This window comes from Ornithodoros turicata, chromosome 1, assembly GCF_037126465.1.
Source record: "Ornithodoros turicata isolate Travis chromosome 1, ASM3712646v1, whole genome shotgun sequence".
NCBI classification, from domain to species: domain Eukaryota; kingdom Metazoa; phylum Arthropoda; class Arachnida; order Ixodida; family Argasidae; genus Ornithodoros; species Ornithodoros turicata.
The window spans coordinates 186,422,028-186,434,598 of record NC_088201.1 but is presented as its reverse complement, the minus strand read 5'-3'; the positions used below and the strand labels follow the sequence as shown (position 1 = coordinate 186,434,598).

Genomic DNA, 12,571 nt, shown 5'->3' with positions numbered 1-12,571 from the left:
GGCATGTCTATGACATACCAAAGTGATTAACGTGCACCATAGTTACCTGCTATGCTGAAGAAGAGTGTGAAGAAGAGCTTCCCCTTCTACGGCTTGTTGTTGCAAAGAAAAGTACTGTGATTTGTGAACAGTGTAGTGCCTGCCTGCGCCTTCACTAGGGCTGTGCGAATATTCAAAGTATTCAATATTCGGGCAGAATACTACAATCATGTATTCGACATAAGATTCGAATAGTATTTTCTCGAATACTTCGAATTACTTGAGTCATCGATCACCTATTCCAATGGTGTGCACACCTGGCAGTTTCGGTTTTGCACAGGCTCAAATTTGGAAGATTTTCAGTTTCAACGTGTGCAACACTGGGGCGAATCTAATCCAGTCCGATAAAAATCAGAAACTTTTATGGGAATTTGGAGGGTTGTAGCACAGTTCCGTATATACGAGGTGAAGATTACGCGACGCATGTGCCTTATTTCGTGATGTGTTATACAACGGCTCAAAGCTGTACCCTAAGATTGTGCGATTAAAGGGCGTATCAAGCGCAAAAGAGTAGAGGATATTTTTCTACCTCAAAACGCAACTAATCGGTTATGACGACGTGCATCATTTCAAGCATTTACTTGGGAGTACTGCTTTAGGCAGCCTTTCTTTCGCATTTTGGTTCAGAGCTGGAGGAAACCTGAGAGCGATTGCCGGCAATGGTAATATAATGTGGTAGAAAAAAACTAGTACAGTTAGTCTAGTACAAGTGTACGATCATCTCCAAAGATGCGCAATGAACAAAATAAACAAAAAAAAGGTGTTCCTTCACAATTTTTTTGCAGACGATCTATTGAACGGATTTTTGTTCCGAAAACGGCTCCAGTATTAATTATAGAAGGGACCAGATGTTCTCATCGGGGCAACTTCATAGCTTTTATAATGAAAAAGTTAATTATTGAAAGTTTATTATGAGGGATAATGTAAAGACCCCGAGACTAGGAAACACGAAGGGACAGACACAACACGAAGTGTTGTGTCTGCACCAGATCCTTATGGGCAGCTGTCCGCATCCTCTTACGTTTGGGTCCAAATTCACCACTGTTGAACGTCTCCAGTACACAAGAGCTGTCCTTCAGGATTCCCGACAACGTGCTTTTGGAGATTCCGAACTTCATCGTGAATGCAGGCTTCGATAGCTTGGCAGCATATATCTCCAACAGTATCTCCACCTTCTTCTTCAGCTGAACGGACTGGCACGTTCGCTTCGACATCGTCACAACTTCCTCACAGTATCGCAAGCCAAGGTTTCGAGAACAGCGGCTACGAACCTAGCTTTGGCTTTGCTTTCCGTTCTCGTGGTCTGTAAACCACGCCGTAAGCAAAACTGACGCGAACGCAGCCCGCTCGGGAAGCCGAGCGCCCATTGGCTTACTTTAGTGTGATTGCCGAACTAAACAGCCAATGACAAGCCACATCTTTTTGTTTCCTCTCGCTTTTATTTTTTTTTTTGCACGCGCGTTCTTCTCTCTCAAACTGCAAAAGTACATTTAATGCAGCGTCTGCTGCATCACAGGTCACCGGTGTAGGTTCTACATTCCAGCCTTCTTCCTCAATGGCTTCAGCTTCACTTTCTGATGGCTTCTCAGCGCATTTCTCTTCAATCAGGGCTTCCATTGTGTCATCTCGACAAGTGGCAACATCATCATCAACGTTAACGTATGCCACCATGTCCATGGAGATGCCAGCACTCTTGAGATCAGAGAACTGGTTGGAATAATCATCTTCTGATAGCTCCTCAACACTGTACTCTGCAGGGGTTTCTGAAGGGCTGCTGTGTGCCACAAACCCCGCATGGCGGAAGCAGTTTGCAATGGTAGTTTCGGAAACTTTATCCCATGCGTACGAGAGAAGATGAATTGCACTCAGCAGGTTCACTTGGTACTCCTTGCCGGTTTCCATACACAGCAGCATTCGCTGAAGCAGAGACCGCCTGTAATGCCTCTTGAGGCTACCTATCACACCTTGGTCCATTGGTTGCAGCTTCGCAGTTGTGTTTGGGGGTAGAAATTCCAGCCGAATGGAAGAAAGTCCGCTGACGTTCTCATGTCCTGGGCAGTTATCGACAAGGATCACAACTTTTCTGTTCTCCCTCACGAACCGTCGGTCGACCTCACGAAGCCATTGTTCGAAAAGTGCCTGGGTCGTCCACGACTTCGAGTTGGATGCGTAGGTTACCGGTATAGTCTTTGTGTTCTTAAAAAACCGCGGGGTCTTCGCATTCCCGATCATCAAGAGCTTCAGCTTGTCTGTCCCGGTTATTTTGGCATCGACAAGCACAGTGACACGCAACTTGCTGTGCTTACTTCCCATGCACGTGTCCCCAGCAAAACTGAGCATCTTTTCCAAGAGAAGCTGGTAATAGAGCGCGGTCTGGTCGACGTTGTACACATTTGCTGGCTCGTATTCCTCAAGCACCTTCTTCATCCTCGTCGATCGCCAGTCCTCGCACACTGACTCCTCAACTGTCGCAGCTTCCACGACGATGGCGCGAAAAATCAGTTCATGACGTCTTCGAAATCTGTCGAGCCATTCATCGCTGCACGAAAAGTAAATGTTGAAACGTAAAGCCATTTCCTCTGCCTTAGTGCGCACCACAACACTGTTCACTGGCAAGTTGGCACTTCGTGCTCGCTGGATCCATGCGACAGGGACATCCTCCAGATCCTTATGAGCAGCTGTCCGCATCCTCTTACGTTTGGGTCCAAATTCACCACTGTTGAACGTCTCCAGTACACAAGAGCTGTCCTTCAGGATTCCCGACGACGTGCTTTTGGAGATTCCGAACTTCATCACGAATGCAGGCTTCGGTAGCTTGCCAGCATATATCTCCAACAGTATCTCCACCTTCTTCTTCAGCTGAACGGACTGGCACGTTCGCTTCGACATCGTCGCAACTTCCTCACAGTATCGCAAGCCAAGGTTTCGAGAACAGCGGCTACGAACCTAGCTTTGACTTTGCTTTCCGTTCTCGTGGTCTGTAAACCACGCCGTAAACACAACTGACGCGAACGCAGCCCGTTGGGAAGCCGGTTGCCTATTTGCTTACTTTAGCGTGATTGCCGAACTAAACAGCCAATGACAAGCCACATCTTTTTGTTTCCTCTCGCTTTTTTTTTTTGCGCGCGTTCTTCTTTCTCACCAACTCAGTGTTCGTGAAAAAAAAAAAAAAAAAAAATGTCGCCTCGCCACTCTTTGACTCGTCGGGCTCGCGCTGTTCATGTTAACCGAAGCGGCCGGCCGACGTAGTTCGTGCTAAGCAATTATTTTTTTTTTTTTTTTGCATGTGGTATATGGGAAATCATCCAATTACCCGCAGATTGTTCAGCTTATCCGGAAATTCGGCTTAAGCGAGTTGAGAGTCCACTGTACAGTAAAACCTCGAAAGTTGGACACCTCTCTACCTCAGACAGCAGCCAATGTGGGACAAGATGTCACTGCGTCGGCAGGCTCTCATTGACAATTCATGGGGAGGAGATTCCGTACTTCGGACAATCCCGTCTCGGAAGTGAGAAACCATTTCGGGCACGCATCGGACACCATATCTGACACACACAGCGTCCAGGAATCGTTCGGCACACAGCAGCTGGTAAAAGGTCACCGACACAGACATTTTCAGACGAAGAAGAAGATCAGAAAGCAAAAGGTGCACCGGAAACCATGATGACAGTCAACGGCTATATTACATTACTCGTAGGATTCTGTGTCCATAATTAGATACAATCTTGTCCCCATACAAAATGAAAACATACTTCATGGCAAAGTATACAAGCTTGCTTGCAAATTTTGCAATTTGCTGGCAAAATCTCATCTGCGAATAGGCAACATGTGCTGTGTATGATGTCATGGCCAGTTCGCCTCGGAGGCGGGTCGTGGCAGGTGCCTTTTACATCTGTCGTTAATATATAATATTTTTGCTATTTGAACCAGTTTCAACTTCATATTTCACAGAGTTAATGCTTTAGTACACTCGAACTAATGGATAACGATCATAGGTTCGTTAAATAGCCTTTCATGGTCTCTTCAATCCATTTGAATTCCTCTTTGGCATCCTGGATGGCGGACAATGGATGAGTTCCCATCAACTTAATTTCTTTTTGTAGAGTTTGGAGTTTGACGTCGTGGTCATAAAATGACGTCAAGAATGCGCGGTTTCACAAAGTCCAGGGACTACACCATAAAACAAAGGAAAGCTCAACAACCTCTCAAACACTGTGAAAGGTGAAGCTTGTGGCAAAGAAGGTGTCCTCGCTCAGGTGAACCGATGTTGGTTTCAGCTACTCGAGAGCCCACTGAGTGACGTCCTCACGTTCTGGCTGGCTTGTGGGCTTGTGTTGATGCACTGAATCAGGTCTGATGACTTGTTGAGCAGGATTCTGTCAAAGGTAGTGTCACTTCACCACTGTAGTTATGGTCAATGCAGAATACACAATAAGCATGGCTGCGACCAAACAACCGATCTCTATCAGAAATAAATTGTAAATAAATTAGAGATGAGGCAAATCCAGAATTGCCCAAATCTGAATTTAAGAAATCTTCTGCGAATCCATGAATTTCATGAGCCCTTTCTTTAAAAAAAAGTTTGAAAATGCAGTAAAAAAAACACTTCTACTGAAAGGAGTTTTGCAACATAATTTGACATATTTGTTTAATGATAAACTAATTAAATTAGAGTATGCTTTCAGAAGAAGACAGCCATATACTTCTTCCTAAATGTAATTTATTTAACCCTTAACCATTAACTGCCCTCCGTGAAAGGAGTCGAAGCTGTAACAAGCTGCCGATTCGCAGGCACCCAGAAAGGTGCTCGTTTGAAATGCATATCAACAGATCGCAGCACTGTCAATGCTCCCCTCGTCTGTTTACTCCTTTTAAATGGGAACGGAAAAGCAAAAAAAAAAAACTTGTTTGCAAATGAAGGTCAGTGTTTGAATTAGTACAGTGCATGCAAAATTAGTTCACACACACTGCAGAGTTGTACGTAACGCGTTACTAGTAATTGCGTTACTAGTAATCAATTACTTTTTTCAGTAATTTTTTAACGTAATCAATTAATTTTGTGAGCAAGTAATTTTCCAAGTAATCTGATTACAATTTTCGGTAATCAAATACTGAGTAATCGATTACCTTTTTTACCTTCTGTCAACAATGGCAACCTTTCTCAGCAAGCCGATCTGTTGTGTTCCACCGCGAGTTCGACTGAAGCAATGACGCAGAGGTCACTGTGACGGCCGTCTCTAGTCCACACGTGTTCCATGCACACCACAGTAATCCCAAGCAGCACAATGCACTGAAAGTCGAGTGCAATAGGGGTGGGCGGTATGTGTCTTACCAATGGTCTGTTCAAGACCTTCCACCTCCCCGTCCATCCCTATTGCACTCGACTTTCAGTACATTGTGCTGCTTGGGATATGATGATCCCTTACAACCGCGACATAATTGAAGCAACAGTAAAATAGGTGACTGTATTGATAAATTGTGCTGGCTGAACACAACAATAGTAACAAAATCAAGCGGATGTTTCGACGCGGATGTTTCGATGTTGTTTTAAATATGTAATACACGCGGGTATGTGTTTTGTATGTTGCTTTCAAATGTATTTGTGAAATTCACTTACCATGTATGTTGGTGTATCATATTAGAATTTGCAACAAGAGGAGCATGGTTCATTCACTGCAGGCTTGTTGACTTTGCCATGGCCCACAATTTAAAAGTAACGGGAAAAGTAACGCGTTACATTTTTAATCGGTAACGTATTACATTTTGGATGAAGTAATTTGTAACGGTAAAGAATTCCTTTTCGCGCAGTAGTAACAGTAATTGTAATCAATTACTTTTTTCGAGTAACGTGTACAACTCTGACACACAGCCATCATTTACAAGAAACACTCAATAAAAACAGGGCCGCCATTGGCATCAAGGAGTGGGTGGTGGTGGTGGTGATGGCGATAGGGCTTGCCGTTGTCGGCCTCACGTAGGTGGGCAACGTCACGACTGACGCCCTGGGGGAATATGCGTCCTGGGCACAGGGGTGCCAGAAGTCCCAGACCTTGTAACCACCCCCAAGCGGTCGCTCCTTGCAAAACCGCCATCTTGTCCAGGCCTGACGTCACTAGCAGACGATACGGCGCGCACGGAAGGCGACGAAAACAAATTGGCGTGGTTTCTATGCTGGGTGGCAATCGGTGGCAACTTGCCAAACGCAACTATGTGGTGTTAGTCTGGTGTCGTTGTGCGGCGTTTAGGTATTTAAAGTTGTGAATAACACTTTACAATAATAAATATGGGACGTTGTTGCTACATGGGCTGTCAGCACCGGTCCGGCGAGGCAACAAAAGCCTCGGGCGTAACTTTTCACTGGTAAGTATATGCGTTTGTCGCACATCGTACGACAGTTGACTTTACTTCTATTTATTGATTATAGTTTCCCACGAGATCCTACGCTTCGAGAAGCTTGGGTTGAGGCCATTGGGAGAACTGGATGGACACCCAGCAAACACAGTGTAGTGTGCTCCAAGCACTTTCAGAACCGTGACATGGACAGGACATCGTTAGCACGGATTCGATTAAGACCTGGTGCGGTGCCCATCGCTCATCCTTCTGTGTCTGCTCCTGAGCTGCAGGTGCGTTTGAGTGCTCTCGTTCCCGTACTCCAAAGTGCGTATAATATTGTTTAAACGATACAAGAAATTGTGACAACCTGTTATGAATCACTGAGCGTTAATGTCGACAAAAATAAAAGAAAGGAAAGAAAAAACTTGAATAGCAAATTCTGTAAGTAATGCTGTGAGAGAACATACTTTTTGTTTTGGTCATGCACAGTAACCTTATTGAAATTTTCAATTAAGCAACATGACGAGAAAGCGCAGCACATGAGATATGGACTTGTGGTCTACATTTTTCTGCCAATCCCTAGCAATATTTCATTACCTATGGCACACATATAATGTCGGTTACGTTCCAGGTAGCACAGCTTTCAACAGCACCTGAGGCAGCACGTGAAGCAGAGCATGAAGTGAGTGTCACTTTCGTGTTCACACTCTCAGGGCATGATACGCAGTGTTCACAGCATTTCCTTGCACAGTGTTTGTGCTTCATACGTTTAGGTTTATATTCTGTATTTTTCTGCTATGTCGTGGCAATTGCTGTATGGCATACTGGTTGTTTCCTAGATGGAACTAGTCACAGCTCCTGGTGGAGCACAGGAGCAACTCCCAGCTCCAGCCAGAACACAGGAGGAACTCGCTCTAGAGGAAGCCTGTGAGGGAGAACATGAAGTGAGTGGCCCTTTCGTGTACACACTCAGGGTGTTGTGAGCTACAGGACTTGAAGTCCTCAAACATGTATATGATTTTTTATTTGGACAGTTAGTGCTACATCATGCAACATTTCCCCTGTGAATTCGACACAGGATGCACAGCCTTTCTACCACTCCCTTATGAAAATGGGTGTTTAGTTTCTGTTTACTTTCTACAGACCAAGGTCAACATGGAAAACAAACATTCTTCAGAGTTTGTGTTGCTTTCATGTTTACATCATATGTTTACTTCTTGTTGACTTATGGCCCTCAACTTTCTGTAGACATTTGGCTACAGAATAGCTGTGGAATTTTTTGTTCTCTTTCTGTGTACTGTCAACATAATTCTGGTAACACCATCCCGCGTATGATGTGAAGACTTTTTGTAGACTTCCTGTGACTCCACTCTCTTAGAAATGAACTTCACCGCATAGCACACTCCTGGCCAATCATCATCTCGAATATCGTTATCTGCCTGAAAACGGGAGGTGTACGCCATTTTTGTGACAATTATGAACAGCGTAAGTATCACAAAAAAGCCGTGCGCCTACCGTTTTGAACAAATCAGGTCACATAGCGATATCATTCGAGTTGATGGTCGGCTAGGAGCATGCTATGCGGTGAAGTTCATTTTTAAGAGTGCATATGTTCACTTACTCGCAACACGCAGAAAATACACGAAATGAAGTACTGCAAAATTATATATGTATCTACTTTATTCCGAAAATGCATACCTTGAAAGTGGTATCCAGTGTCGACACAATCATACAAAACATCCCGCGCACACAGTAGTTACGTCTTTCACACGTACACATCCTTCGTGCCACATAGTGTCGCGTCGCACAATAGAGTCAATGATCTGCTGTTCTTCTGGCGACCCACGGTGAAACAGCTAGAATTTCGGCGCCAGCGACGTCTCTGAAGCGCTGGAGAGATATGTGTCTGAAATAGGGCGTGCAATCGCAAATTAGTAACGTTCAAACACAAGTGAGTAAAACTGAGTAATACGGTCATAGCAACAACAAAGTTGGTTCACCCAGCTTAGTGTTCAACAAAGTAGAGCCTGCAAGAAAAAAATGAAATTAGGAGAATCAACACCAGCCACGAAGTGTACACTTACCTGACGGGACGCAACACTGCAGCCGCTGCTCCGAACAAACAACAAAAACCTACAGCACAACAGTCATGGTGTGAATACATGCGAAGCTTAATCACACACTCCGATCACACAGCTTACCCATTACGACGCAAAATCATATCCTCCTTCCTTCTTTCATGGCCTGCAACAACGAGAATGAAATTAGCAGAAGCAACACCGGCCACGAACTGATACTTGTACACTTACCTGACGGGACGCAACACTGCAGCCGCTGCTCCAAACAAACAACAAAAGCCAACAGTCATGGTGTGAATACAAGTGGAGCTTAATCACACACTTCGGTCACACAGCTTACCCCATACGACGCAAAATCACGGCCTCCTTTGTTCACAAATGGACGAGCGAGCGCGGAGACCGTTCAAACGTCTTGCAACGGTTCCAACGACATTCCGATGATGCTAATGGCGATGACTCCTTCGTGACGAGGCGAGGGGCGAGGGTGAAGCACGGCGGCGCAGAGTCAAAATGTGGAGCAAACTTGTCGCATGCGCATGGTCCTCATGTGGTCGTATAAGTTGGAAATATATTGCATAATAAACTGAAATATAAATAATACGAGGAAGCGCCTTCCCAAAGCCAACGAAAATGTATTTAGAGCTTTAGTGTGCAGCTAAAATGTGGCAAAGTGTCATTTAAGCTACATTTGATCATAAGTTCAGATTCAAATACCGCTTTGTTTAGTGGAAAGACGGTAACACTGATCTGTCTACCTCCCGTTTTTTTTTTACTCACCCTGAAATTGCTAATATTACCCATACAGCCTGTCTCCCAATGAATAGATTCACAAATATGCCTCTATACATATATACCGCCACCCCCCACCCCGTTAGGAAATGCTCGGTACCCCCAGAGGTCGACCTCTGGGACATTACTGGCCGATAATGCAGTAATTAATAATACAAAATATATCTATAAAATAAAACGGTCGAAATAAATACTCATTACACAGGTGCACAGAAAGTCCACAAAGCGTCAACAACGACACCTATGTACATTGTCCACACAAGGTACACATAAGGTATTTCAAAAGACTGTCAACATGATGTCAATAGCAATTCCTGTTGACTTGATCAACAAGAAGTCGAAGTCAACACACTGTCAAGACAGGAAACAAGAAGTCCACAAGAAGTCTGCAGAAAGACAAAATGCATTTTCATAAGGGCTCCCTGGTGCTGTTCTCTTTCGCTCCATCTATCCATCTCAGTACACCACACATAGCCACAGTTGCTTTGCAGTACTAAAAAAACTCTAAAAAACTTATCCACCATTGCTATCCATTGTCTACTATTGCTACACCCAGTATGCATAATGTATCTTACTGTGTGAAGGAGTGTAGTCTCTACACATCAGCTTGTCTATTAGATGACATCCATTGTATGCTATGCAAGTGTGTGAGCTATCTGCGCAGCCCCTTAGGTTGCCCCTTTCTCCTCGTGCCGGTGGAGCCATCCTAATTTCCCCACCCTTTCCGAAAATAAGAGGGCCATCAATTACACTGTGTACCAGGTGGCTTCGTCTTTCACTATATAGTGTCATAATTTTCTACATGTCCACATGCGGTCCTCTATTGTTGCCTTCGGAGAGGATACTCACTTTGTCATGTCGTCTTCCAAACATTTCCCCTCTCATGCGCAGAGACCTACTTGCATAGCGTATTGCTAATTTATTTGTGCATCTTTATTACCTCAGAGTTTAGACAGTTTAGTTTACTCTGCTGTGAGTTCCACTAGTCAGCTCACATTGAAATTTCTATCCTGACAGCAAGACTTATTGTCCAGCTCCTGTGCAGAGATGAGTGATGTAAGTATAGTACATTTTGCTTTATGATGCTAAATCATGCTGCACTAAAATGTGTGGTTCCTGTTAAACAACTGATATCGAGATAACTGAGTGACTCAACATGTCAACCAGCAAACACAAAGTGAGACGACTCGATGTTGTTTCTTATATTGTGCTGAAACAAAGCACGTCACTGTGCACGTTCTGCTTGGTTATCAGTACTTTTCATCTGACGGGGTCACAACAGGGCACAGATAAATTATGAAAAAATGGCTAGGAAGCATGCGAGCTGGTGAAGATGATGCATAATGTAAAAAACCCGAGACTAGGGAACACGAAGGGTGTTGTGTCTGTCCCTTCGTGTTCCTTAGTCTCGGGGTTTTTACATTATACAGATAAATTGCTGCCTTTTCAGCTATGCAAAATATTAGTCATATGCACAGAGCACCATAATTTCTGGGCATCTAATTGGTCTGAACAATCGTTTTTTTATGCTTTCTTAAAACCATCAAACCTGTATTATATGTGATTTACTTTGGCTGCAGGAAAGCATGGGCTTTGACTGTAACCCGTTGCACAACCCATTTACAGAGCTCGAAGATGAGGACGTATTAGTAAGTACTTGCTTTCTCTGGTTCTCCATATGCTTGCACAGAGTTAACTGTGCTACAGTACTGCATTCATCAAATTTTGCAGGGATATGTCCGAGCTGGACATGCATCACCTCAAGCTTCTTGTTCAAGCTTAAATACCTCACTGGTGAGAATGTCAACTGTCAGAATTCCTGCTCAATGCAATCCTGTTTTGAATGTTTTGGACCGGCCTATTGATTTGTGCTTGGAAATTTACATATTGGTACACATGATCCAAGGTTATTTTTATACCTGGGTCAAATCAGTAAGCTGGGCCGAAACATAATTATGTCCATAAGGCTATCAAGTGTCCGAGACATGTTAATGTGAAAGAGAAATGCAGAAGGGGTATAAATAGGGAGTGACTTTTTCGGGTTAAAACCGATTCTGCCCGGTTATTCCCCCCGAACTGATGCACGACCAATTCGGGTTAAACCCGATTTCTTTCTGATCTCCAGTCACTATGGAATCCTCAAGTGACGTTTCCACTGAAGACAAACAAAGGTCGCCACGTGTAACACATTTAAGAATGGGTCACTTACGCTCCCAGCAATACACCCATGTGTGTCAACACTGTCTATGCCATCGAGGATTACCACTGGAATGTCACGATCCCGCAAAAAAACACAAAAAGAGAGATTAGGAAAGGACTCAATAGACAAGAGGAGAAACAAAAACACCCGATAACACCCGGCACAATTATATATATGTATAACAAAGGCACAATTATTGCCTGATTTTTACCCCCCGAATCTGAGAAAGGCATTGAACCCGAAAAAGTCACTCCCTAGGTATAAACTGGCACAAAAAACAGCGCAGAGACAGGACGTGAGTAGACAAATGAAGCTCTGACTAACAACTGTGGTTTATTGGGAAGGAATGAAAACAATTTTGTGGTTGACATACTGGGTCTCGTGTGAAAGGAGGGTAATGGAAGGCACACTGTTACCACCTCTATTATGAATTTGAATCATCCGTCTCATTTGACTAGTCATGTCCAGTCTCTGCAGTGTATTTTGTGTCCAGTATGTACCAACTCGCCCACACTGTTGCTATGAAGGGGTTATAAGTATGGAAACACAGTAGTGATGCTTTGGGAATGCTAACGTTTTTATGCTTTGCCTTCTTTATTGGTGTACACCTGCTTTTACAATTCTACAGTACATTTAGCTATAGCTGAGGGTGATCTCCATCTTTTCCTTTCCTTTGTGTATACAGGAAACCAGTGCCATCACCTATGCTCCCTATGCTGCTGCCACATCTAGCAGAAGGATTTCACTGGTGAGGACTACCAAAAGCAAAACAGTTGAAAGGATGCTATACATTTAAGTGCAGTCAAGGTATATACATGCATTTTATTTTTCTATCGGACACATAGGATACTGCGAGCACCTCCACTCCTGTGACCCCTACCAGAGGGATTATATTGGTAAGAACTATCAGGAGGGCTACTGTTTCATCTCAGACCACAGAGGGATTGTGCGGCATGCTTACATCAACAGTAACATAGAATCTCTCTGTGCCACTACAGTTGGGGATACATTCAAACCATATAGTTCTTCTTGTCATTGGAGGATATACCAATCTGTCTTGAGACATGGCCACTACCTCGAAATTAATAACTAAGTGCAGTTAAATACAACATATTGCACACAATAAAAGAGA

The 12,571-nt window shown here is 43.9% G+C and overlaps 1 protein-coding gene and 2 long non-coding RNA genes across 3 annotated transcripts; 1 reads left to right on the top strand and 2 right to left on the bottom strand.

Annotated features, from left to right (window-relative positions):
- Positions 1-1,255: 1,255 nt before the first annotated feature.
- LOC135391755 (tigger transposable element-derived protein 4-like) lies at positions 1,256-2,928 on the bottom strand. The gene is made up of 2 exons (XM_064622189.1): positions 1,528-2,928; positions 1,256-1,342 (listed from the first exon to the last, which is right to left on the bottom strand). Exons 1-2 carry the CDS (start codon positions 2,926-2,928, stop codon positions 1,256-1,258), a joined length of 1,488 nt encoding a protein of 495 aa, XP_064478259.1.
- A 5,241-nt stretch (positions 2,929-8,169) lies between these two features.
- LOC135374112 (uncharacterized) lies at positions 8,170-8,983 on the bottom strand. Its single transcript, XR_010416762.1, has 6 exons — positions 8,791-8,983; positions 8,682-8,706; positions 8,574-8,616; positions 8,457-8,505; positions 8,373-8,399; positions 8,170-8,278 (listed from the first exon to the last, which is right to left on the bottom strand). It is a non-coding gene; the product is annotated as an uncharacterized LOC135374112 (long non-coding RNA).
- Positions 8,984-10,848: 1,865 nt separating this feature from the next.
- Positions 10,849-12,371, top strand: LOC135374108 (uncharacterized). The gene is made up of 4 exons (XR_010416761.1): positions 10,849-10,888; positions 10,971-11,033; positions 12,125-12,187; positions 12,285-12,371. It is a non-coding gene; the product is annotated as an uncharacterized LOC135374108 (long non-coding RNA).
- Positions 12,372-12,571: the final 200 nt, after the last annotated feature.

Bases quoted from the DNA above. Each gene is read 5' to 3' on its own strand.
- LOC135391755 (XM_064622189.1), bottom strand. From the start codon at position 2,928: ATGTCGAAGCGAACGTGCCAGTCCGTTCAGCTGAAGAAGAAGGTGGAG. The intron at 1,343-1,527 runs GTACTTTTGCAG...CGTGGTTTACAG, and splicing joins CAGCAGACGCTGCATTAAAT to ACCACGAGAACGGAAAGCAA.